Source organism: Monodon monoceros, unplaced genomic scaffold (genome assembly GCF_005190385.1).
Source record: "Monodon monoceros isolate NGI ecotype Baffin Bay Population unplaced genomic scaffold, NGI_Narwhal_1 Contig3651_ctg1, whole genome shotgun sequence".
Lineage (NCBI taxonomy): Eukaryota > Metazoa > Chordata > Mammalia > Artiodactyla > Monodontidae > Monodon > Monodon monoceros.
This window is the reverse complement of record NW_021699568.1, coordinates 11,745-37,664: the sequence shown is the minus strand read 5'-3', so window position 1 is coordinate 37,664 and position 25,920 is coordinate 11,745. Positions and strand designations below refer to the sequence as shown.

The window sequence follows — 25,920 nt, the reverse complement described above, 5'->3', positions numbered from 1 at the left end:
GGGGTGGGGTGGGGTGGGCTGGTCAAAAACTGAGGCAAGTCCGCCACACAGCTGTGGATGGGCAGCACCTGGGCAGCACCGTGAAGCCTGGGGGCCGGGGCAGCTCTGGCTACCACTGAGCACAGGTGGCTGAGATCAGCTTTACTGGCCGCAACGCCTGTGCCTGCTGCCTGGGGGGGCGGGCGGGGCAGCAGCACGTGGAGGATGCGCGCTCCCCGCGTGGCTTTCTTCGTGTGGCAGGACCTGCCAACGGCCCGCGTCTGGGCGTGAAGAGGCAGTGGGGTGTGCGCGGCGGGGCTCGGACAGGTCACGTCTGCACAGACGTGGGGCGAACCACCCAGGGGAGGGGGCACGCGAACAGACGGCCGAGAGGCGGGGCGTGGGCCTGACTGGGCAGGTGGGGAAGCCCGGAAACCCGAGGAAGGACCTGCTCTGAGGAGGCAGGAGAGGTGCCCTCAGGCCTCTAGAGGAAAAGGTCTGGGCTCGGGCCTTGGGTTGGCACCGTGGGGCCGCTGGGGGCCAGGGTTGGAGTCTGGGGAGCCCTCGGGCTGCGGGGGCACTGAACCAGAGAGGGGGCCAGGCGTGCCCCACGTGGGTGGAGCCTGGGTCAGCCAAGGTCCAAGCACGCGGACTGGGTGGGAGCCGCCATGGGGCAGACGGAGAATGACAGGGAGGACAGCGCAGCGGGTCCTGGGCCTGGGGGGCGCCCCCCGCCCGGGCAGGCACTCACCACGGGGATGTGCAGCTTGCTGAGTGGCTTGCCGTCCAAGAGGTAGGAGCCGGTGTAGGTGACGTACTCGGCGTAGCACTGGGGCGCCTGCGGGCTGATGTAGCAGAGGATCTTGCGCTTCTCCTCAATCTTCTTCCTGATCTGCAGGTACTCGAAGTACGGGTTGGACCTGTCGCTGTGGTAAGGCTCGATGTCGTCCAGCTTGATGGCGTCCACGATGGCAGCCAGCGTCTGCTGGATCACCTCCCGCGTCTGACGCGTGGACGTGTGCATCTGCTGGGCCAGCTGCTGGCTGGAGCGCTGGAAGCGGCGTTTGCGCGGGTGCTGGGCCTGGGGGTCGTCATCCTCAGAGCCGCGGCCCTTGGCCCTGGGGGTGGGCGCGGCCGCAGCCTCCTTCTCGGTGGGCGGCGAGCTCTGCTTCTGCTGGTTGGCCAGCATCTGGGCCCGGGTCCTGGTCATGCGCTGGGGGATCTCCTCCACCTTGGGCGCCTTTGGGGCTTCGGCTGTCGGTTTGGGTTCCGGTTCGGGGGCTTCAGGCTGGACGCCGTCCGGAGGCCCCTCGAGCCCGGCACTGTCCTGGGGGCCGGCCCCATCCGCTGCGCGGGCCTGGGCCGAGCCGTCCCCGGGGGCGTCGGGAGCACTGTGGGGCGTGGCCGAGGGGTCTGGGCCCTCGGCCTGCTCGTCCCCACTCCCCGGTGGATGCTGCTCTGAGGGGGCTGGCGTGGGCCCAGAGCCAGGGTCGGAGTCCTCGGGGGCCCTCCCCTCCGGCCCGGCCCCGGCCTCCACTGTGGCCTCGGGCAGCGCGACTGGCTTCGGCTCCTCTGGGGGCTCAGGCGCAGGCTCGGTTGTGAGCCGGGCGGCCACCTGGTCAGGAGGCAGCACCCGCTGTTCCTCAGCAGCTGCCACAGAGACATCCCCGCCGCTCGGGAGCGCAGGGGCGTTGTCCAGAGGAACGAGAGGACTCTCTTCCACAGGCTCTGCTTCGACATCGGAAACATCCTTCGTCTGGAGAGGAAGCTCCGGCAGCGAGAAAGGCCCCAGGTCGAGGTCATCCTCGGTGGCGGGGAAGGCACCGGGCCAGGGCACCGGCTCCACCTGGCCGAGGGCAGACAGGTTGTGACCACTTTCCAGGAAGTTGTTCTCCAGGGGACCCAGGGCCTCCACCTGAGCCACGGCCGTCACACACGCAGGCTCGGGGGGCGCGTCGGGGGGCGCTTCCGGAAGGGACTTGCAGTTACTGAAGAAGGACTCCAGCCTGGAGGGAGGGGCAAACGCGGCTGGCTCTTCTAAAGCAGAGACCGCGGCCGGGACTGCTTCCCCGGCCTCGTCCTTGACTTCCAGTCCCGGCTCGGGGACCGACAGAGGGTATGAGACAGGCGACACCGGGTAAGGGGGCTCCGGGTGGAGAGACTCGGCAGAGCAGAAGTGTTTCGGGGACTCCGGGAATCTCTGTGGGGACTTCAGCAGCAGGTCGGACCCCACGGGCCAGCTGGCGGGGTTTTCGGGGGTGCCCCCGATGAGGCCAGAGGGGAGGCCCTGCTCCACGGTGGCGGGGTGCGCCCACTCGACCGGCTCCTCTGTGATGACGGTGCTGAAAGGGCCCTCGTCCAGGGGCTCCAGGAAGCTGGGCTCCGGGGGGATGATGGCCGCGGTGGCCTGCTGGTCCTCCGTGGCATCCAGGGGAATGCCAAGGTCAGGGGGAAGGGCCCCCTCCATGGACGGGGCCAAGAGCTCGTCTCTGTGTGAAGGGGGGGACTTCGTCGGTAAGCCGGAGAAGGCACCCTCTGGGGATGGGGTGATGTTGGCTGCGGCCGCAGGCGGACAGTGCAAGGCGTCCGCTTTGGGGGAGGGGATGCCATAGTCCGGGGAGTAATACCCCGGAGACAAGCAGGCGAACTTCTCGGTGGGTGCTGGGGGCCCCAGGGCCTTGTCCTCCGGGTGCTGCCCCGGCGAGCTGTAGCTGGGCGCCGCAGGGACGCTCTGCTGTCTGAACAGCTTGTCCCCGAGTCCGAACTCTTCCTCAGGGGTCCTCCTGATGTCCACAGACACCGAGCGGTAAAGGTTCGCGCACAGCGGCCTCGTAGGTGTCTGGCCCGGTGTTTCTGAAGTCCCGCTGGCGGCCACGGAGAACCTGTCAAAGAAGGAGGGCGAGCAGGCGCTGGCTGACGTGCTGGACACGGGCTGGGGGTCTGTGCAGTCGAACATGAGGTCGGGGTAGTCGTCGGCGCTGCAGGACGGGGTCCGGGGCGTGTGCATGGCCTCCTCGTAGCTGGGGCAGGACACCACCGAGGCGGGGGTGGGGACCCCGGTGGGCCGGCCATGGTCCGGCCTGGGGGAAGCGGGCAAGACCTCTTTCATGTGGGGGCCTGCCAGCCAGTCTCGGGGGTCCACGGCGGGTCCCGGGTGGGGCTTGTTCTCGGCAGCAGGGGTGGCAGGGGCTGACTCCTTGAGCTTCCTGTCCTTCGGGGCAGGGTCCAGCCCCAGCGGCTTCTTCGGCGGGCCGTCCAGGCCCTTCTTCCGCCCGTCCTCGGCGGGCCTGGCCTTGTCCTTGAGCTTGGGGTCACCAGACCGGTGGCGCAGCTTCTCCATCTGCTTCATCCTCTCCTTGTGCCGCTTGTGGCGCTCCTCGATCTCCAGGTCCTTCTGGGAGAGCATCCGCTCGAAGCTCGTCATCATCAGGTCCCCGTCGCCCAGGAGCTTCTCCCGCGGCCGGACGTCTTTCTTACCGGGGTCTCTGACCGGAAGGAGCTTGTCGTTCCCGTTGCTCAGCTTTACGGGGTCGCCCTTGTCCTTCTCCAGATTCTCCTTGACCTTCTCCTTCAGCTTGGCCTCGCCAAGCTTCCCGCCCTCGTCCTTGGGCTTGTCTCGGAAGGAGCCGGGAGGGTTGTCCTTGTCCCTGGCCGCGGGCTTGAGCTCCTCCCGGTGGTGCCGCGGGGGCCCGTCCCCGTGCCGGTCCCGGTGCCGCTCCTTCTCGTCCCGCCACCGCTCCCGGTGCTTCTCCCGCCGCCTCTTCTCCTTCAGGAGGCTCACGGTGCTAGAGCCGTAAGGCCTCAGTTCCTTCTCTACCTTCTTGGGAGGTTCTCTTTCAGGATCATTTTTCTCCTTCTTTTCGGTAGAAAACAACTCGATGGTTTTCTCTAACTCGTCCTCTGCGTCGGCCTTGATGCTGCCGTAGGAGAGGCCGTAAGTGTCGGCCTCCAGGACCTCCTTCTCGTACTGGCTGCTGTCCTTCCGGCCGCCCGTGTCCTTGCAGTCGTCGCTCTTCTCCTTCTTCTCGGGTTTGTCTTTCCTGACCCGCTCTCGGTCATGGCTCTTCTTGGAGGAGGACGAGGCGTGCCGGTGCCGCTCCCTCTCCCGCGCCCGCTCCTCCGGGGGCTCCGGGAAGGGCGCCTCCAGGAGGGCGCCGAGGCCCGGGTCGTGGCCGCGGTCGGGGAAGCCGTCCGACGACGCGTCGCTGGCCTTGTCGTTGGAGTCCTCGCGCAAGTCCTGCAGCGCCGCCTCCTCCAGCCGCTCCAGCAGGCTCTTCTCCGCGTCGGTGCCCTTGCTCGCCTTCCTCTCGCGGCCCTGCTCCCGGTCCGCCCTCTCCCGGTGCCTGCTCTTGGCCTTGTCCTCCACAGGGGGCCTCTTCTCCCCCTTCTCGGGGAGCCTCTGCTTGTTCCTCTTGTCCTGCGTGGAGTCCACCAACGCTCGGTCCTTCCTGTCCTTGTATTTTTCCGTGGACTCTCTATCCTTCTTCTCTTTGTGCTTTTCCAAGGTTTTTTCTTTCTTGTCCTTCCCCCCGTCTGTGGCGCCCTTCTCCTTCTTCTTCTCTCTGATTTCTTTGTCTTTCTGCTTCTCCGCATGCTGCCTGTCGGCCGAGTGCTTCCGGTGCCTGTCGGGGGGGTGCGGCTCCCGCCCGTCCTCCCTCTCGGGGGGGCCATCCCCCCGCCCCTCGCCGGCCTCCCCGACTTTGAATCCGCTCACCGCGTAGTCATCTTTTTCATCTTCGCTTTCATCAGTGAATATGTCTGCAATGTACCAGCTTTTCTCTTTACCCTTCTTTTCATCTTTCTTTTCAGAGAAGTCCTCGGAGAGAATTCCGGGGAAAGTCTTCTCCCGTTTGTCTTTACCTTGGTCGAGAGATGCTTTTCTCTCTTTGTCTTTGCTGTGCACGTCTTTATGCTTTTCCTTGGCGTCCTTTTTCTCTTTGAAACACTTATCAAGTTCTTTGTCCTTCTGACACTTCTCAAGCATCAGTCTTTCGTTTCTGTCCTTGTCACTGGACTTCTCTTTGTGCTTCTCCAGCTTTAGCCTCTCCTTCCTCTCCTTCTCTCTCGCCGGGTGGTGCCTCTCCCAGGGCTCCAGGCTCTTCCCGAAGTCGCAGTCGGGCCTGTCCTTGAAGACTCCCTCGCAGCCGCACTCCTTCAGGTCCTCCCTGTGCGCCTCCTCGGGCTTTGCGCGGCCATCTCTCCGCTCCTTGGCGGCCTCGGGGGGCTCCTTCCTGTCCCGGCCGCCTTCCGCACACTCCCGCCTCCTCCTGTCCTTCTCGCAGAGGTAGCCGGGCACGGCCCTGTACCTGTCGGCAGCGTGCTCTCTCCTCCGCTCCGAGCCCCGTTCCAGGCAGTCCCTGTCCTTCTTCCGAGAGAAGATGTCCCTGTCCGTGCGCTTCTCCCGGGCCTTGTTCTCCCGCCTCTTCTCCCTACTGTCCTCTTTCACCGTCTCCAGGATCAGCCTGGCCACAGACTCGCTCTTCATGTCCCTGTAGTCTGTCACTGCAGAGTCCCAGCTGTCTTCCCCTTTGAAATCGAAGGATGAATCCGACAAGTCAGAGAACCACCGATCCTGGTCATCAGAAAGACTAAACTTGGTGTCTTCATTCTCCAGAAACTGACTTTTGTTACAATATTCATCAAAAGCAGACTCCTCCCTATACACTTTTTTGAGTTTTTCTTTATCCTCTTTGAAGGTCTTCTCCCTCTCTTTTGAAATTTTATCCTCTTTAAAGTCATTCTTTTTCTCTAACTTGGAGGGCCTGTCTTTGGACTTCTTCTTTCTTTCCTCCTTGTAGAGCCTCAGCTTTTCCTCTTTTGGAGATTTTTCCTTCAGCAGCTTCTCCTTGTCGGCTTTGCTGCACCGGTCCTTCTCCTCCCGGAAGGCCCTGCCCCCGTCCTTGTTCAGCTCCCTGATTCTCTTGAGCGACTTCTCCTCTCTGGAGACCTTGATCATCTCGTCCTTGAAGAGCCACTCCTTCTCCTCCGACTTCATTTTGCTGAGCTTCTCCTCCTTCTTACAGGGGTCTCTCTCGTGTTTTAGGCCTTTCAGCTTGCCCTCAGCCGGCACGTCGTCCAGGAGGATCGCCTTGTCTGCCCTCTGCTTGGAGTCCTCGTACTCGTAGGTGAAGCTCTTCAGCTTCAGCTCCTGGCTGACGGAGCACAGCCCCTTCTCCTTGCTTTTGTGTTTATGTTTCGTCTTGTGTTTCTTGACGACTTTGCCCTCCTTGTCCAGCTTGGGGATGGCGCCGTCCCCGCCAGGATGGAAGGAGTTCTTCCTATCGGGCAGTGCGCCCTGCAGGCCGGCCCTCTTCCTGTGCTCCTGCCTCTTCCTGACCGGCTTCAGTGACTCCACGCTGGAGCCCTCGGAGGAGCCATCAGACTCGCTGCTCAGTCTCGTCCTCGTGGAGTCTGATAAGGAGCTGACCTCGGACCAGGCTGGAGAGGAGATGGTTTTCCAGTTGTCTGTCCGCCAGTGCTTGGCGTGTGGGTCCGCGTGGCTGGGGTTATGCTTCTGGGGGGCGGAGCTGCCGTGGGACGAGGTGGAGGAGGCGGACAGGGAGCTGAACAGGGCAGGGTCCTTCAGCACCAGCGGGGACTCCTTGAGGCAGCCGGGGCTCCCCGCCGAGCCCCCACCGTCCTCGCCGCTCTCCGAAGACTCGCTCTCGGACTCGGAGGAGCAGAACTTGTCGCTCCTCTTCCCAAACCGCACTTCCTTGCCCTTGGTTTCCTTCTTCCGCTTCTTCTTCACTTTCGTTCTCTCCTGCTGCTGCTTGCAGCTGGAAGGCTCCCGTGTCTTGTTGCCAGGCAGTGTCGTGTGAGCCGAGAGTCTCAGCTTCTCCCCGGTCCCCACGGCGACACCGACGTCCTCCTCGTCTGACGTGTCCGACAAGATGCGGTGAGACGCCTTCTTTGGTGCAATCGTGCTGTTTTTAGTGTAACTTTTCACTTCCATTTTGGGTATAGAAATAAAACTATTTGACTTAGTTTCCTTCCTGTAATCCTTTTTCAGCAAATGTTTGTCGTCCACGGGAGGGATTCTGTCCTGCTCGTCGTCCTCGTCGAACTCATACTCATCCTTGACGGGGGTCACAGTTTTCTGGGGCTCCGGATTCTTAGTCTTGTGCTTCAGACCTTTCTCAAACTCGGAGTCCGTGTTATTGCCGTCGACTGAGCTGGAAGGTGCGAACGATGGGGCGTCGTCCTCCTCCTCGGAGCTCTCTGCGGGGACAGGGGGGAGGAGGTCAGAGGTGCTTCAGGCAGGGGCTGCGGGCACCTGGGGAGGGGAGGGGAAGGCGCCCGCCCAACAAGCGCGTCACCTGGCTTAGTTCAGGTTGAGGCTGGCCCTGGGCAGAGGGGCTACAGAGAGGTCTGCACAGACACGGGGCTGGAGGCCCTGCACGGAAGCCCCCCATCCCGGCTCAGGGGGGGGACTCCTCACGGGCCAGAAGCTCCCGTCAGCAGCAGGCATCCAAGGAGGCTGCCGGGAGAGCCCTGCTGACCGCGGTGACGCCACCTGCCCAGCCCGCACCCCCGCAGCACTGACCGGCCGAGCTCTCCTCGCTGGACGTGTAGGTGCCCTTGCCCAGCAGCAGGTTCACCATGGTCGGGGAGCTGGCCACCTTGAGCGGCGTCTCGCCCTTCCTGTTGCTCTGCTGAGGGTTCCCTCCATACCGGAGCAGCAGCTTCACCACCTGCGGAGCAGTGAGAGGCCCGTCAGGGACCCTGAGAAACATTGAGCGGCCACCATGCCGATGCCCAACTGCGGCCCCTTCACAGGGCCTGAGCACGACCAGGCCAAGGGGTGGAGGCTGTTCACGCTGCCCGCGAGGCCTCTCCCACCAAAGACCCACCACTCAAACAGGCTGCTCCTCTCGAGCCGCCGGGTTCCTGCAACTTGGGGGGAAGGCTTTTATGGGGGGGGGGGGGCGGGGGCGTGTCACACAGTAGAGAAAACAAAGACCAAGCGTGTGCAAGCAGGTTTATTGCATGTTTGTTTATTGCAGGAAAGTAAGATCACCTGTCGCTAATCCGTGCCCAGGACCCACTGAACGCCAAGGACAGCAGACCTCACTTTACTGCGCTTCAGATGCCGTGTTGTCTACAGGCTGAGGGTCTGTGGCGACCCTGCACCCAGCAAGTCTACTGGCGCCATTTCCCCGACAGCATTTGCTCACTTGGTGTCTGTGTGTCACATTTTGGTAGTTCTCGCGGTATTTCAGACCCTCCACCAGCAAAAAGATCACGACTCCTGGAGCTTCAGGTGACAGTTACATTTTTTAGCAATAATGTATTTCTTCTTTTTTTTTTAAGGCCGCATGACACAGCATGCAGGATCTTAGTTCTCTAACCAGGGATTGAACCCGTGTCCCCTGCAGTGGAAGCGTGCAGTCTTAACCACTGGACCGCCAGGGAAGTCCTGCAATAATGTATTTCTTAACGAAGGAGTGCAACTTGTTTATAGATACTGCTATTGCACACCAAACGGCAACTGTCCAGTGCAGACAACGTTCAGATGCACCAGGAAACCAAAGAATTCTGTGTGACTCACTCCATCTCGATCCTCGCTTCACTCGGGTGGCCGGGGCGGAACCGACAGCCTCCCCCAGGTGCCTGGCAAACGGGACGGCGGCCTCCACTTCAGCCCGGGCTGCACGCAGGTGTACCTGGGTCTGCATGGCAGGAGCAGGACACTGCTTCCTGGGCAGGTGCTCCCCTGCCCTCTGACAAATCACCACAGTGTTGGACAATCCTGGGGTCAGAGTCAGGGCTCTGGTCCCGTGTCCTTGCTGTCTGCCAGCCGACGAACACCCCAACTGCTTCAGGCCACCACGTTCCCTGGCTACGGCCCCTCCCTCTGAGACCAGCAACGCAGGTTAAGTCCCCTCAATGCTGTCCTCCCTCCGGCCGAGAAAGGGTCTCCACCATATGCAGCCCCGAAGGCCACCAGCCCACCCGGACAGTCCTGGGTCATCTCCCATCTCCTGGCCCTCAGCCTTCTCCCCTCTGCAGAGCCCACACCTGAGGCCACGTGTCCATTGTCTCTCACTGCTCCCTAATAACAAGTTTAAAGACAATTACACAAGCGGAGATTCAGGCGGTGGCCCTCTCCCTCCCAGCTCCATCACCTACCAGCCAGCCAGCCTCATTTCACCCATACCCCATACCTGCCCACTGCCCCGGGTATCTTTTTTTTTTTTTAATTTTTGGCTGTGTCGTGTCTGTCTTAGCTGTGGCAGGCGGGACCTTTCGTTGCGGTGCGTGGGCTTCTCTCTAGTTGCGGCGCGTGGGCTTAGTTGCCCCATGGCATGTGGGATCTTAGTTCCTTGACCAGGGATCAAACCTGCATCCCCTGCGTTGGCAGGCGGATTCTTAAGCACTGACCACGAGGGAAGTCCCTGCCTGCCCTGGTTGTTTTTAGCAAATCCCAGATATTTCATAAAGTTTTTCAGCATACTTCTCTAAAACGGCTCTTAAGAAACAGTAACAACGAAAACCCCATAATGCCATCGTCTTCCCTAAAACGTTAACTAATTCCTGACGTCAGCTCTATAATCAGCACTCGGGTGTCCCAGGTGTCTCGGCATCCTGAGCTCAGAGCACCTCCCAATCTCTCCCTGCGCCAACGCGTCATTTTCACACTGGCCACACTGCCGGTTCCCTGACACCTGCCTACAGTGACCAGCGGGGCCGCCACGACAGACCAGATGCACTCAAACAGCTGCCATGTGTCATCACACGCACCATCCCAGCTCTGGCCAGGGGCCTCCTGGACAGTGTGGTGGTGACCGCAGCCAGACCCTCACCTACACGTGCGGCTCCTGCATTGGACCTAAGGGGCCGTGCCCCAGGTGCTCACGGCTCCTGGGCTGCTCACCCCATGTTGTCTACCCCCGTCCAGGCTGCCGGGTCTGGCAGCAGCACAGGGACGAGGACAGGCAGAGCCCCCCTGCCTCTGGGTATGACCACTCACCTCCTAATGGCTGACCACAGCTGAGTGGCCAGAGCAGGGCCCTGACACACAAGCCACAGACGGCGAGAGGCCACCCAGGTGCTGACCCAGGGTGAGAAAGCTGGGCTGGAGGGGAGGCGGGGCCTGTCAAAGATTCACTTCCTGGTCACCCCACACACAGGAAGGACAGAGAAACAGGTGGCTGCGGACCAGCGCACAGTCTAATGGCAGGCCTGCCGGGGGGTCTGCGGGGAGGCGCCCACCTTGTAGTGCCCGTTGTTGGCGGCGTCGTGCAAGGGCGTGTCGTCATCCAGGCCCTTGGTGTTCACCTCTGCGCCGGCGGCCAGCAGCTGCTTCGCCACGTCGTAGTAGCCCCGGTTGCAGGCCTCGTGCAGCGCGGTCCAGCCTGGAAACAGACACTCGGCACGTACGTGATTTAACCCTCAGGAAGGTCACTCCCGCGTCTGGGTGGCACTCAGGAAGCGCTAAGGACAGGACAGAGGCCTGGTGGGCGCCCAGCCTAGAAATGCCGACTGGTCTTTACTTGGGCGCCTCTGGGTTGCTCGTGACCTCTAGCGGTTAACCTTACAGACTAAGAATCTGCGAGGGTGACGTGGGCCACCGAGCTGACAAGGGTACAGGATCAATGAACACAGGGTCACAAGGGGAAGCCTCAGCCCAAGTCACCTGTCAACACACAGGGAGGATGTGCCCCGTCTGCAGACAGGGAAGCAGGCAGAGCGTGGCCACGGCCGCAGGTCTGGAAGGGCCTCCGTGAGCATGCGCTGAGGCCTCTCGGGGAGCGGCTGCTCACGTCGGCACGCACACAGAGCTGCCCCGTGGACAGTTCCCAGGGCTTTGGAAAAATGCAACTTAGGAAAATCGCTTTTTAAAAAAAAAAAAAAAAGGTGCTAAACTAGGTTTGGGTCCAACACCCAGGGCCGTGGGAAAACCCAGGATTCCACACAGGAAGGCCTCCTGGTCTCACAAACGCTCCCCTCTCAGTGCACAGCTCTGGACACACAGAAAGAGCAAATAATCCTATGTAAAAGGGGGTCTGCCCCGCGGCCCTCCCTCCGAGCTCTCACCTGCGAAGTCCTTGACGTTGACGTCCGCCCCCTCGCTGATGAGCTCCTTGATACGCCGGGCGTCCCCCCGGATGGCCGCCCGGTGTAGGCGGGTCTCTCCACGCTCATTTCTCTTGTTCACTTTATCTTTGGTTTTTGAGGCAGAATTGGGCGTCCCCTTCTGACACACTGTCGACTGGGAGGGGTGCTTTGGTGTCGTGTCCACTGCAGGCCGAGGAGAGGATGGGGGGAGGTTACCGGGAGGGACCTGCGGGGCTGGGTCACCGTCCCAAAGGAGGGCCTCCCAGGCCCCAGGACCACCTGCCCCCAGGGCTCACCTGGGCTGTTGGCAGACTCCTCGGCCGTCATCTGCATGAGGAGAGCCACCTGCTGGCGCTCCGAGAGCGGGTAGCCGGCGCGGATCCCAGACAGCCCCATGCCGAACAGCAGCCCGGCCTTGCGGGCGACAGGCTCCTTCTTGATCCTCTTCCGCTCGGGACCCTGCTTCTCTGTGAGGCGTGGAGGAGAGAGGGGAGACTTCATGCCACGGAGCCCTCTGACTCCGGGGCCTCACAGCCTGCGGGGGAGGGGAGGGACAGCTGGCAGCACGCACGCTGCCCGTCATCACCTCTTCCGGCAGTAGCTGTGCTGGGGACACGATTCCGACACCTCGTCACCAGCCACTGAAGCCAAGCTCGGCCCCCACCGACCGTCCACCGCTCCAGGTGCCTCCCCAGACCGTGCCCAGCGCGCCAGGCGGCGGGACGGACGACCCCGAGTCCCGGCTCACTCAGAACGGGCCTCGGTCTAGCAACTCCTAGTGTCTGTGGTCCAGGTCCTCCTCCCCACCCCGCCTCCAAAGAGTTCAGATGTAAATGCAAACACAGCTTAGAGACCCGCGGAGAGGTCAAGGCTGGCTGGGCGGTACTGTACCTTTCTTCTTGCTTCTAGGAGCCTCCATCTCATGCCATGGCGCTTCGAGGAGCGAACCAGCCTTGCAGTACCACGGCGTGGACTGAGCTGGAGGCATCTAAAGGCATCAACACAGAGCACTAACGAGATACGGCGCCAGCCCGGCGCCCCTCAGCCTCCTCACGACAAGCATACTGTGCTCCTCTGGCCCCTCACCTAACACCCTGCCGGCCTCAGGCAGAAACACTGCGCCGTGTCTTTCACAGGGGCAGGGGGGGCGGAGAGAAGAGACAACCCCCACTCCACCGACCAGGAGCCAAAAGCTCACTTTGCTCCACACTCACCCTCCTACTCACAGGAACTGGGGCTCCGTCGAGTCTCAGACCCCTCCCCTGCTGCCCTGTGCGCTCTGGGGAGCCCGGGGATGGGGGGGCCTAGGTCACGGGTGCGGACCACGGGGAGGGAAGCTGGGTCGCCACGGGGCCTGGGTGTCTGAGGGGCTCTCCCTGCTCTCCGCGTCCCCGGGCTGGGGTGACCTCTCCACTCCCACAACTACAACCCTGGGCTGCTCTCCACCTCAGGCCCCACAAGCGTGTCACGCTTTCCATTTTCTTACAAGGCGTTTTCTGTATGTTATTTCCTTAAAAAGTACCTTAAACTGCCTTTTTAAAAACTAAAGTTGTGATCTGCTGACAGCGGTGATCTGTGCATCTTAGGTGATGACCCCCAAGCACCACAGACCACCCTGCCAGCAACAACTGGTTTTTAACCAACGCACGAGGCATAGGCCCAAGCAAGGGGGAAATTCAGAAAGGACGCTCCTCAGGGGTGACCAAGGATCCCGCTCGCCTTCTCCCCCACCCCCAATTCCCCCACGACCCCGCAAAAGCAGTGAGGAAAGGGCGGCACATGGCCCCGGCTCTTCGAGGAGGCCTCTGCACAGGGCACAGCTGGCACCCAGCAGCTTCAAGGAGCCCCGAGAAACGAAGCCACGCTGGGGCAGTGGCCGGACCTGGGCAGGAGCCTGGCTCAGAAGCTCTCGCACAGCTGAGCGCCACACGGATGGGTCTGGGGGTCGGGGCAGGGGGAGGCCGTGTGGCCCTGCCCGCGCCCTGTGACCTGGGCCCTGCTCTGCCCAACCTCCTGGGAAGCACAGCCTGGCCTCAGACAATCGGGGTGTCTGGCCTCTCGGGCGGTGGAGACACGAAGCCCCAGAGAAGAGGACGGAAGCAGAGCCTCAGCGAAGCGCGTGGCCCCGCGGCCTCCGGCCGGGCAGTGGGTGGCACCTGCTGAGCACACCGGGGCACCTCAGGGGTGGAAGCAAGCAGCCCAGCCCCCCTCTCCGCAGTGCATGGGTCAGGACACACGCGCCCGTGGTTTAAGATGCCGGAGGAACCCGGCAGAAGGGCCACAGCCACCTCTGTCTTCAAGCGACCGTGCAGGCAGTGGACGCCCAGGACCAGGGAGGTGCCTCGAGGGTCTTGCCTGCGCTGCTGTTGAGTGGCAGCGAAGAAGCAACTTCTACCCAGAGACTCTGATGTCGGCGGCAGAGCTGGGCCCTGTGGCACCGGCCTGTGGTCTCAGGAAAGGGCTGGGAGAGCTGTAAGGCTCAGGCAACCCCAGCACGCGTCCACACCTGCCCAGGGGCCCTGCTCACCCCACACGTGGAGGAGAACAGACTAACCCTCTGGTCTCCCCAGGCTTAACACAGGAAAAAACCCCAAATGTAATCCCATCTTCTGAGACACCAACTTCTCGGTGGTGGAGTGTACTTCTCTACAGGTGCCGCGGCTGCCGGGATCTGCAGAGCCCACGTCTGGCCGGGCTGGGAGTCGCAGGTGGAGCGGCTGCCCACGGAACCCGGGCCACAGAGGAGCGGAGGCCAGGGCGCTGGTGCTGCAGAAGGGCCCTCCTGCCCAGCCACTGCGTCCTGTCGGCAGGGGCCAAGCCGGGGGTCAACCCAGGTGAGACCTGCAGAACGTCCTTCCTGCCCTGCCCTGAGGTGGGCGACGGCCCCACCTTCCAGCGCAGGGATGGGGACACGGCAGAGGAGGTGCCCGGGCAACGGCCCAGCTCCCTCAGCGCTCTGCCAACGTTTTGTTTCTCACATCCAACCGGAAGCAGAACAGAAGTTACACGAAGCCCAGGCGGTGTGTGTCAAGTTGTAGACTGGAAAACTGGCAGGTCCATGTGAGTGGCGAGCAAGGCCAAAGGGTGCTGTGGAGGCGCAGGGGCTGGAGCACACCCTGCCCCCTCGTTCCCCGGGGACGCCAGCCATGCCGTCTTCCCAGGGTAATGGGGGGAAGGCAGTCTCATGAGCCTGGACAGTGCCCTCACCGTGAGGAAAGCAAAGCACAGCCGTGTGACTCGGCCTGTATGTCCATGGCGCCTTGATTCTCACGCTCAATCACCCCGCTGGTCCTCTGTGAAATCAGGGCCACGTTTATCATCTCTTCCTGGGACACGGTCACCCAGCTAGGAGATGCAAGGATCCCCAGCCCCCCAGGCCATCCCTGGGTTTCCCCCTAAATGCTGTTCCTGTCTCCCCCAGAACACGCCTCTGCTCTCCTCCCACAGCCCCCGTGGCCTCTGCTGGGGCTGGGCCTGAGGAGGGCGCAGCCCTGAGGGCCTCTGTTTCAGGACCCAGCACCCAGAGTCCACTCCTCCTGGGGAGTTTCACTCCCCAGCAAAACTGACGGCGTCCAGTGGAGAACTTCCCCGAGTCACGGCGAATCCTGGCAGCAAAGACACAGAGTGAGCTTCTGGGAGAACATCTCCTCTGGCTTCCGGGACGTGGTCTGCAGACACTCTCCCGGCCGCCTTCTGTGTCCCCTCGGGCGGTCCCGTGGTTCCACACGACGCTCTGCGTGGAGCCCGCACCCTGCGCAGACACCGGCGGCCCCGTGTGCTCCTCTTGGACCCCGGTCGGCAACTCCCCTGCTTCCTTCTGTGCCTCAGCCAAGGCGGCGTCTTTAGGTTCAGCAGCTTCCAGCTCACTTACCCTGCTCATGGTGGACCCGGTAAGTGCTAGAACCCGTCCCCCGCCCGAATGCTTCGTTTCAGCAATCGTTTCTGCTGCCTTATGCTCTGTTTTACATTGTGAAAACCCTGCCTGATCTTCTGGACGCTGTTCTGTGTCTGCTCGGGTGCCTTCCTCCTGTGGCGGCCATCTCTGGGTCCAATCCTCGTCTCCGCTCTGGGGCCTAGGAAGGCGCACAGAGGCCCAGGGAGGGCCAGCCCCATGGGGGCAGGACGGCGTGAGCCTGGGGAGCCCTCTCGGCCCCCAGGCTGGAGGATGGCATCTTCCAGCCGGAGGTGTCGGCGGGCACAGCTGCCCTCAGCCCGTCCACTGCCACCAGAAGCCCCGTGGCTGACAACCAGGGCATACCAACGTTGCCGAAAGTGGGAAATCTATGACTCTCCTCAGATGTCACCATTGTCAGGGCTCCGCCCTGTGGTGGGGAGGGGGCGGAGGAGGTCCTCGGTCTCCCATGCAGTTGCAGGGCTCGGCCCACGGCAGGCTGATGGGAGGTGGGTGGTCGGCACTGGGACCTGCTGTCCCAAGAGCGGCCCGTCCCTTGGCCTCAGAGCACACCTCCCACACCACACAGGGCCTGACCTCCTCGATCAGTCACAAACACAGGCTTCTGACCAAGAAGCCGGCCCAGGCACAGTCCACGTGGGACAGATACCCCGTCAGGTGACGTGCTGCACGGGGTCCTCCCCGCATTACACTCCGACCCTCCAAGAGCCACTGGACCCACATGGGCACCATCATTCAGGCTGTGGTGACAAACGGCTTCCCTTCTGATTTCTTGCTCTGTGTCTCCTCCTTTTCCTTTTTAAAAAAATTTCCAGCGTTGATCGTTTAAAGACAGAGCGGTCTGTGTGGCCTTCAGCAAGTCCCCGGCCTGAGAAGGACAGGCTGGACCCCCCACGTCTCACTCCCCCGGCAGTGGCTGCTCCAGCTCCAGGTAAGGGCGACCACAGAGCCGTCCCACAGGTGACCGTGATCAGGAGGCCAGAATCTACGGAGGTGAGGTTGGCATAAAGGGCCTGGACAACAGGGGTTCCCAACCACTGACCCCAACTTTCACTACAGCAGTAAATCATAATCCAGACCGCCAGCAGCACACGAACAGCATCATCCATCCCACCCCTGCCTGGGGGCCTCCGACCACCCCTCAAGCTCCCCACACCCAAACCCGGGAGTTCACCGGGTGGAGCGGCCACCCTGACCCAGACCAGAGAGAAGCGGGCCAAGCCACGCCCTCTCGACTTGGCCTGGGATGGAGGTGGCCAGCGTCCTACACCAGTCCTGCCCGCTCTGGGGTCCCGAGAGCTCCAGGGTCACAGTGTGGGTGGCATGTGCCCTCCCAACCAGAGACTCACAGCGTGTCACGCCTGGCAGGCGGCCAAGCCCCTGCATGGTCACCCACGTGACCTCCAGCACTTGGCAGGGGGCGTGCTCAGAGCCCAGCGCCAGTGAATCCCCACACACAGGGCAGCCTTGAGCAGGAGTCCCGACAGGCCCTGCCCACCAGGGAAGCTGCGTGCCCACCGCCTCCGTCCCCAAATCCCAGCCCTAGACGGGTGAGCTGCTCACACATCCTCACTGCAGGGCCAGCACAAAGTAGAAGCAAAGAAACGTTGGGAGCTGAGAACAGGCCCCTCTCTGAAGGGCCCTGGGGGCTCCAGGTGGGAGGCGGGAGGGCTGCTGTCAGACTGAGCAAGAAGCCTGCAGGGCTTCATCCACACGGACCTCAGCAGGAAGTGTGCGTACACTTACGTTGCGGGGAAATTAAACACATAAGAAGCAGACAGCAGAGTATAATTTGAAGCAGGTCCTGGTCCCACCAAGACTGGCACCGGGCAGGAGGGCCCCCTCTCCCTGCCTGCAGGCGCCCGCCCACTGGTGGCCTGAGCTCCAGGGAGGACGCCCCAGCCCTGACTAAGCGCTGCGGGCCTCCTGGGGACCGGGAAACAGGAGGGTGCTCCCAGGGAGCCCGAGGGTCTCTGGGGGATGCTCACCAGCCTCCCCCTCTCAGGGAGCACAGCCGGAGAAACTACTGGCCACTTGCAACAGTCCCGTGAGCGCCAGGCTACATCTTCCCAGCAGGGGGCGCTGGAGGGACACGGCAGGAGCCAGCAGGCAGGGAGGGGACGTGGGAACACGGGGACCTTCAGCCTCCCTAGCTCGGCGCTCACCAGAGTTGGCACTTCTGTACAAGAGCCTCCCCATCTGCCCTGGGGCAGGCGGGCAGGCGGCACCTGGTGGAAGCGAGGCCTCTCAGAGGAAGAGCTTCACTCTGCCCGGCCAGGCGGCCGCTCACCAGGAAGGGCAGGGAGGGGTCAGTGACCAGGGCTGCAGGCGAGGTGCCCAGTCCTGGCCCGAAGGATGAGACGCTCCCAGTTACTGGAGACCAGTTCTGCCACATGACCAAAGCAGGTGTACAAGAAAGCTGCACGGTCAGCCCCTGAACCCCGGGGGGGGGGGGGGGGGGGGATGGGCAGGACACAGTCACCCAGTCGAAGGCCCCCCCCTCCTCCCACACTGTGTACTACTGAAAAAGCCGGCACATAAGCGGAGCCATGCAGCTCACAGCCGTTCTGTTCAAGGGTCAATGGTACAGCAAAACTGGCCCCCAAAGGGATAGACACTCAACAGTAAGAGGACAAATGCTGGACTTTCCATGTATTTAGACTTTGTCCCTGCCTGGAAAATCCCACTTGCAAAACGTTCTTCAGTTTCCCACCTGCCTGGCGCCCCGTGCTGAGACGCCAACCGTCCCCCAGGCCTGCTGGAGGCCGCCTTCACGGCCAGCACCCCGCAGACACCCCCGAGGACGCCGCGCCCGCCTGTGCTCGGGCAGGGACATCCCAGAGGACGACACCGACCTGCAGGCCCCCAGCACCCAGGAAGCCGCACCCAACAGCGACGCCACGCCCTCCAGTACCAGAGCTGGCTTAGGCACCCAAGCCTGAGCTGGGCCTGTCTCTTCTGCACCCAGAGCCCGAGGCACAGGGTCCCTGCGAAGACTCCCACCTCCTGTGCCCTCCTCCCCGGCCCACCCCCTCCCCTTGCGGAGGACCCCGCGGAGGTCGAGCCGCCTGCCCCGGACCCCAGCCATACCCCAGCCGGCACCACCAACCCCGCCAACCTGCTTCACCAGCCTGCAACTAACCCAGGTCTCTGCTCAGTGGCTGCGGGCCTGGGGCGCACCCGCCTGGGGGTCGCCCTGTGCAGGAGGCGTTGTGAGTGAAGACGTTCATTTCAGGCTGTTCCCCCTGCCATTTCTCCCAATTCTCTCACATTTATGTCATTCCTGTACCTGCCATTTTCCTGAGACCTGACACAAACCCTCACGTGCAGCAAAGCCCCCTGCCCTCCGCCCGATCCTGGCAGGACCTCTGCTCCTTCCCCCGTGGCTGCATCCTGGGGGACCCAGGCCCCCTCGCGGCTCTGTGGATCCACCCCACACCTGCCCCTGGCTTAGGGGGTCTGCAGTCAGATGACTGGTAGGCGGGGAAGGCCCAGGACACCAGGACCAAGAGGAGGAGTGTGAGCCGGCTGGCAAAGGGGCCGGGTTCTTGTCTGGACCCAGCACATGTCCCTGCAGGCAGCTCGGATGGAACCAACCTGAACGCACACACGCCACGTGGTGGTGAGTGGCACACCCGCAGCGCACGCGCAGGGGGACTGCGTGCCTCCTGCTCATTCTCACAGCTCCCTTTGGCCTCCATTTCAAACAACTGGGTTTAATTTATGTGCTTCTGCAGCCCTGAGGGGAAACACGTTTATCCTCCCATGTGAAGTTCTCCAGAGGCTCTCCTTGAGGGAGAGGAGCCCGTGCTCACACGCACGGGAGGCCCCTGGGCAGGCTGGGGGAACGTGGCTTCTGTGCACACTTGCGGGAATCCTCTGCCCGGGAATCTGCCCTGTCAGCTGTGAGTCACCCCCTCCCGGGTCCGTGCGGCAGAACTGGGGCGCCGGGGGCGGGTGGGTACCTGTGTCCGAGTCCTTCTGCTCTCCATTGGCGCCCACAGTGAAGGGCAGCTTCCGCTTGGTCGTTCGCTCTCTCACCTCCTTCCCACCATCAGTGCGGTCCAGCTTTGGGGTCTTGGTTAGAGAAACTTTATCTTTATCCTGGAGAAGAGAGTGACGCTTTCAGACGCTGGCCCCAAGTTAGACTCTCAAAGTCCTTACGTCTAGCAGGACTTCACGTGCCCGGAAAGCAAGTCTCTTATCTGGGCAATGGACACCCCTCCTGCCCACCAGGCTCAGAGGCACCCACGGCCCTACCACCTCGCTGCCTCCTGCCTCGTGTTCCCAGGGATGGACTCAGTAACGGGGAAAACGCACCTTCACAGGGGCCTGCTGACAGACGGAACCCGCCCTCCACTGGAAACTCTCCCTGTGACCGTGAACGAAGGGGCCCGGCCTCACACCGAACGGGAGAGTATGTCTGCCCTGAGATGCTGGCTCCCCTCCAGCGTGTTGTCCCTCGCCTGCCCGGGGCCTGAGCCACCTCTGGTCACCACAGGCCTGTGACACTGCAGGGCCGTGTTTGGGACGGATCTTGCAGCCGCAGCATCCCCGGAGCAGAGCCCAGTGCAGGCGACCCAGCCCAGAGCAGGAGCTGGCTAGAGGGCGGCCGGGTGTGGCCATCGCTCCCAGCCCTGCTGACCTGTAAGGACCCGGGAGCCCGAACTCCAGCCTCAACCTGGGAGGTCCAGCCGGGCGTCCGCCTCGCCTGCCACCGTCTGCAGAACCGGGGGAAGCGCCACCTTGGGGGGGGGGGGGGGGGGGGATCGGGATGTGACACGCCCCGCACAGAAAGGGCAGCACACAGAGCCCTGAGGGTGGGGTGGGGGCGCTCAGCAGAGCCTCAGGCTAACCAGTGCCCCGGCTCGTCTGCCCGCAGCGCACCACACCACACGGGCCAGCCAATTTGCGTTGCTGACAGGGAGGATGGCACTGCTACCGCCAGGCGGCCCCTTCTCCAGCAGCAGGCTTCCGTTCTGGAATCCACCCCAGGGAGGCGGAGGCAAACACACGGCCCTCACAGCAGCCCTCACGGCACTGGGGCGTCGGGTGCTCCTGGGAGGGGACGCCCAACCCTGAGCGGCGCGAGTCCTGTCTCCCGGGGCCCTGAGAGTCCTCCACTTGACTGCCACGCCGTGCCCTCCAGTCTCAGCAGGCAACGAGACGCCCTTGGGTGACCAAGGAGACCCCGCCACAACACACCACCAGCTCCGAGGGCACCCGGAGCGCGAAGAGGGACCAGAAGGCAGAGCCCGAGCCTCGGCCGAGCCGGTGCCAGAGGCACCAGGACACAGGCCCGCTTGTCACCACCTGCACGCACCTCCGCCCCGCCCCCCGCCGCCCCTGCCAGGAGAACAGCAACCACCAGTGGAAGCCCCAAACTGTAATAAGCAACCTGCCACCAAAAAAATTCCTGGTCCGGTTGGTTAATCTGATCGACAGACACAAAAAAAGATAACACAAATCACAATAACAACGTATTCAGAAATGCAAGAAATTAAAAAATCAATGTAATTCACCACACTAAGAAAATAAAGGACGGGGACTTCCCTGGTGGTCCAGTGGCTAAGACTCCACACTCCCAATGCAGGGGGCCCAGTCGATCCTTGGTCAGGGAACTAGATCCCACATGCCGCAACTAAGAGTTTGCATGCTGCAACTAAAGATCCCGCATGCTGCAACTAAGAGCCAGCAACTAAAGATCCCGCATGCTGCAACTAAGAGCCAGCGCAGCCAAATGAATATTTAAAAAATGTTTTTAAAAAAAAAGGATGGAAAATTATGATCATCTCCACAGCTGCAGAAAAGCCCTGAGGTCCTGAGGCCAACTCCCAGCACACTGTGGGGAGGGACGTCCCCCACCTGACACAAGTTTGGTGCGGAAGATTGGGTGCCACCGCCGAGAGGGGGTTCAAGGCAGGAATGCCTATACTCACCACATCTACTGAAAAACTAAACCTATTTTTTAATGAGCAAAAGATCTGAACACGCACTCGTCAGAAAAAAATATCCATACAGCCAGTTAACGTTTGGAAAGGTGATCGGCGTTGGGAAAATGCAAATTAAAACCAGGAGGCAACACCAGTACTCTCACAAGAATCGCTGACTGGACCGGCAGAGCAGTGGGCCTCGGACGCTGCTTGGGGCCACTCAGAGTTTCTAACAAAGTCCGGGGAGTGAGTGACGTGCCACACAAACTCACAGTTTTGTTCATAAGAGTAAAAGAAAGAAAGAGCAACCGCCCATCAAAAGGCAAATGGGTGCATCCACTCCAGTGCAGCCGTAGACGGAACATTCCACAGCTGCGGGAAGATGCCGGCAGGCTGCGCCCCACCGTGACAACACGCCTCAGGGGGGCGGTCTCCTCCACGGTCAGACCAGGCCAGCCCCGCCCCCCTCTTCTTCCTGAGGGATAACAAGGAGTATTTTATCTTACGACGCTGTGATTTTACACAGGAGAAAATCCAGAGGAATTTACAATTAAACTCTTCAAATTAGTAAGTGAATGAGAAGCTCAATCACACAGAAAGTGATTGGTTTCTATATACTATAAACCATTAGGAAATCATGCTGAAATATTACATATTTATATCGAAAGACATTAAATACATAGGAATGAATCTAACAAAAGGTGTTCAAGCCCTCTACATAGACAATTACAAACATTACTGAGAGAACAGAAATTAGACTGATAAAAATGCAGGCCCACTTATGGGACACTGTTCAATACTGTTAGCACAGCATATCTCTCCCAACTCATCTCTACATTCAAAGCAATCCAATCAAAATCCAGCAGGCTTTGCGTGGAGATCAACCAGCTTTTTCCAAAATGTACATGGAAACGCAGAGGGTCACAAGTAGCAAGGACAATTCTGAAGAACAACGAAGATGGGCAAATTAAACTGCCAGGTATCAAGACTGTACAATTATAGTCACAACAGGTGGTCCTGGACCCAAGGGCCAAAGGTTCAGAGCAAAGAGCAGAAGCTGAGCCCCACTTGACTGGTGACAAGGGCTCCGCTACAACCCAGCAGGAAAGGACAGTCTTCCCAGTGACAATGACCATGTGGACATCCACAGGGAAGAAAATAAACCTTGACCCTCCCTTACAGCACAAAACACAAAATGAGTCCAGATGGATCACAGACGGAGAGCTCGCAGAGGACGGTACAGGAGACCAGCAGACGACAGAAAAAGGCAAATTAAACTGACATCACCAAGTGTTAGCACGGATGGGTCCGCCTGACCTAGGCTTTGGGGGTGCAGAACTGTGCAGTCACTTTGACGAACCATTAAACCCTATCTGCTGCCTCCACAGAAAAACCCCAATGTATGTATGTTCACATCACACCTGGACTGGAAAGAACCCAGATATGTATCAGCACAGGAATCGGCAGAGAAGCTGCTTGAACGTCCATCCGATGGACACCACACAGCCACAGAGGAAGAGCCTCCTTCCAACAGCAAGGGCCTGTCCATCCGAAGGAAGCAGAGATCCCCACCATGAGTCCGCATCCCCTGTGGGTGGGGGCGGGGTGTTACTGTGGGGACTGCTCGCGGGGGAGGGGGGTGTCCCGAGAGCCTGGTCTGGATCATCGTGATCCCAGGTTCTAGAAAGGAAATGTGCATTTCTACTTCACTAAAAGTGCTCACAGAAAGCTTTTAACCCTCAGCCAGAGCAGAGCAGGGCAGACCTCGCTGAGCCTCCCTCACTAGTACCCAGGCACCGTCACAGGGACCAACCATACACACTCTACAGTGTGTTTACTTCCTCAATGCTAACAGGATGGCTAGACGTCAAGTTCAACCTCTATCGGGTTCAACCTCTATCAGTTCAACCTCCGTGTCAGACCGTGGCACACCCTGAAAACTGCTGTGGCCCAGCAACCAGCGTCCCCCACGGACGCTCAGCCAGCTCCCACACACCACGTAGAGAGAGAGGAGGGCTGGCTCTTAACCCGCACCCCACACACCTGCCCTGGAACCACCTCGACTATGACTAACTGAGTCTTATCTGTAAATGACCAACAACGACAGAAGCCAGTAGGAGTGAGGGCTCTATCAGCCGCCAGAAACAGCACAAACAGGTGGATCTGACTGTCCCGCCTTCGTCTGCTGAAAAGATGACCCTTTCGCAATGGAGCAGCCTCAGCACCTTGTAGACAAGCAGCTGAGCACACACGTGGGTGCCTGTGGGGACCCTGCTCCCCAGGACAGGTGTGCACCTGTCTCCACTGCCCCGCAGCTTCACAGCCAAGGCCGAGGGCCTCCGACTGCCTCCTGCCTTTTCAAGGTGGCTGTTGTTGCGCCAGGTCCTTTGAATTTCCAAACACACTTTGGAAGCAGCTTATCGGTTTCTCCCCCAAAGCCCTCAGGGGCTTGGACCTGCATCACGACAGCTCTATGAGACTGGCTTGGGGAGCGCTGGTATCTGAACACTATGGAGCCACCCTTGGCCCGTAGGCCCTGCTCCTCTCCAGCGGCTCAGAACTGCCTGAATTTCCCACAGCAAAGTTCTGCAGGTTTCAGGGTGCACATCTTTCATCAAATTAATCCCTAAACAGTCTGTGTAGCCTTTTTTTTTTTTTTGCGGTACGCGGGCCTCTCACTGTTGTGGCCTCTCCCGTTGCAGAGCACAGGCTCCGGACGCACAGGCCCAGCGGCCACGGCTCACGGGCCCAGCCGCTCCGCAGCATGTGGTATCCTCCCGGACCAGGGCACGAACCCGTGTCCCCTGCATCGGCAGGCAGACTCTCAACCACTGCACCACCAGGGAAGCCCCACACACGTGTTTTTAAACTTCCACGCCTGACCGCTGGCTAACAGCGCTCAGAAAAGACACTCTGCACGCTGCTCTGCCCACAGCCTCGCTCCGCAGGCCTCGCACCCCGCCGCTTCCGCGCACACCTCCTGGGCCTCCTCCACAGACCGCCCTGTCGTCTGGGGGAACGCAGCTGCCCTCCCCGCTCCAGTCAGGATGCTCCTCTCTCTCAAGGCCTGACCTGTCCCTCCCCTGCGAAACCTGCGTGGACACCTGTGGTGTCACACAGCCATGCCCGGGGAGCGTCCAGGGTGGACAGCACTGCCCTGTGGAGGGGAGGGGGTCGCAGCGGGTGGCGTGTGCTTCAGCCGGCGTCCCGCAGAGAGCGGGGCAGGGCGCGGGGCTGGCTCCTCGGCCAGGCACAGCTTGTTCCTCGGGCCTTTTTCTCTATCTCCCTCTCTGCAATCCCCAGCGCCACTGGGACCGCAGGAGTCCACCTGGGACGGCAATACCCCGACCCCTTCACTGCCACCAGAAGGCCTGTCTGGAGCCCCGAGAGGAGCGGGGGCTCCCAGGGGCTTTGGATCCATGGATCCCTGCCACCCTTCCTGTGAATTCAGCATCTGGATGCGGCCTCCTACTCTCTCCTCAGTGGATTCCTCTGGGATTCCGGGAACCAGCACTCCCAGAGTTTCCCAGCGCTGGGAGGAGCATGGAGCCCGAGGCCTCTTCCCAGACCTGCTCGTAAAACCACGGGACAAAGCAGCAACAAGCCACATCCAGCTTCCACACTGAGGGCTTCTCTGAACGTCCTCCTCCTGGATCAAGGGGGGCCGGGCACAGGCCACAGCACCCCACGCAGAGCACGGGCGAGGCCACCTTTGCAGGTGGGCCCTCCCTCAGGAAGCCTGTGAGTCTGTAACTCCTACAGACCAGCCTGGGGGTTCCTCTAAGAACAGTCTGGAGGGAACACTGGGTGTCACGGCTTGTGGAGCACACAGCACACACCCCCGAGCCCAGGGCACCAGCACACTAACAGGGCACAACGATGCAGATTTACAACCCATTTTCCTATTCACATTGGCAACAAGCAAACGGGGAGTACAATTAATTACCCAGCAGCGTTTCAAGTCAGGACCACTCGCACAGCTACCGTCAGATTCGGTCTGCCAGCAACCATATGGCAGGAACCCATGGTCCTGAGGCACAGACGGTGGGGCCGAACTGGGGTTCTCTCAGACAGCAATTTCTGTCCACGGACCTAGTGCTTAAAGCTCCACTTTGGCCCCCAAATAACAAACATCCTTAAAAAAAGCCAGACGTGTCCTCCACAGCCACCCAGCACAGCAGTTCCTCCACTGCCGCCCGAAGAGGGTCTCGCGGCACAGACGTCGCCCACTGCAGAGGGACAAGCGACAGTGACACCCCCAGCCCTCCCCCGGGCCCGGACGAGGCCCACGCGGAGTGGTGGGGGAGGACGAGCTCACCTTTTTCCCGGGCTGCTTCTCCACCATGTCGCTGCTCAGGGAACGCTCCTCCTGCTGTGGGGTTCTAGAACACCCACCCTTGGGCATCGTTTCCTCCTCACCAGGCCTTTATTCACGCCGCCATCGCTTCATCGTCAACCGTCTGCTTAAAAACAGAGGGCACGGGGTTAAGGTCCAGTGACCCCACATGAAACCCAGGTGCCGCCTCCAGTCGGTGATGCACGATGCATGGACGCAGCAGCCTTCTGAGGGGGCCGCTCCTGATGCACCGGCCCGGCAGGCAGCCCCGGCAGCGGCACGTCTACCCTCCACGAGGGAGAACAGCAGAACCCCGGGGTGCACGCGGGGCCCTGCTCCGGGGGTCAGGCGCCACACATGCTCGGTGGCAGCACCCTCTGCCCACGGGCAGGGTCACACCTCGAGGTCCAGGGGATCACGCCCACCACCCTCTCGGCCACCTGCCGTCACCTGCAAAACAGCCCCCTGCCCCCACCCCCAACAGAAGGTCAGAATGAGGGCTACTCTGCCACTCAGAAAGCACCCAGCACCCCGAACTCCCCAACTCCCGCGAGTCAAGTGTCCAGAAGGTAGGCAAGTGACGCCGCTGGGGAACGCCCGGAGGATGTCAGGCAGCTGTGGCGCCCACTCCTGCACGTGGGCCTGAGGCCTGGGCCCCTGCACTTCCCAGGACACATGCTGTGGTTATCGTGTTTTCT

General features: G+C 61.3%; 1 protein-coding gene and 1 long non-coding RNA gene across 6 annotated transcripts in view; one reads left to right on the top strand and one right to left on the bottom strand.

Moving 5' to 3' along the window:
- The window catches only part of LOC114906943 (ankyrin repeat domain-containing protein 11-like), a 31,858-nt gene extending 6,195 nt beyond the window's left edge, over positions 1-25,663 (bottom strand). Inside the window, exons 1-8 of one of the 5 annotated variants that reach the window (XR_003796600.1) lie at positions 25,205-25,663; positions 18,919-19,057; positions 11,932-12,028; positions 11,337-11,507; positions 11,020-11,223; positions 10,195-10,337; positions 7,526-7,673; positions 731-7,200 (exon numbers count right to left, since the gene is read on the bottom strand). Coding sequence is in view for 3 of the 5 variants with exons in the window: in XM_029242162.1 (XP_029097995.1) it covers positions 731-7,200; positions 7,526-7,673; positions 10,195-10,337; positions 11,020-11,223; positions 11,337-11,507; positions 18,919-19,057; positions 25,205-25,291 (7,362 nt within the window). In the remaining 2 variants the exon portion in view is untranslated. The remainder of the gene's footprint in view (positions 1-730; positions 7,201-7,525; positions 7,674-10,194; positions 10,338-11,019; positions 11,224-11,336; positions 11,508-11,931; positions 12,029-18,918; positions 19,058-25,204) is intronic. The other 4 variants (XM_029242231.1, XR_003796582.1, XM_029242162.1 and 1 more) reach the window with 4 other exon arrangements.
- LOC114907105 lies at positions 6,638-10,146 on the top strand. The gene is made up of 3 exons (XR_003796634.1): positions 6,638-6,877; positions 6,992-7,161; positions 7,986-10,146. It is a non-coding gene; the product is annotated as an uncharacterized LOC114907105 (long non-coding RNA).
- Positions 25,664-25,920: the final 257 nt, after the last annotated feature.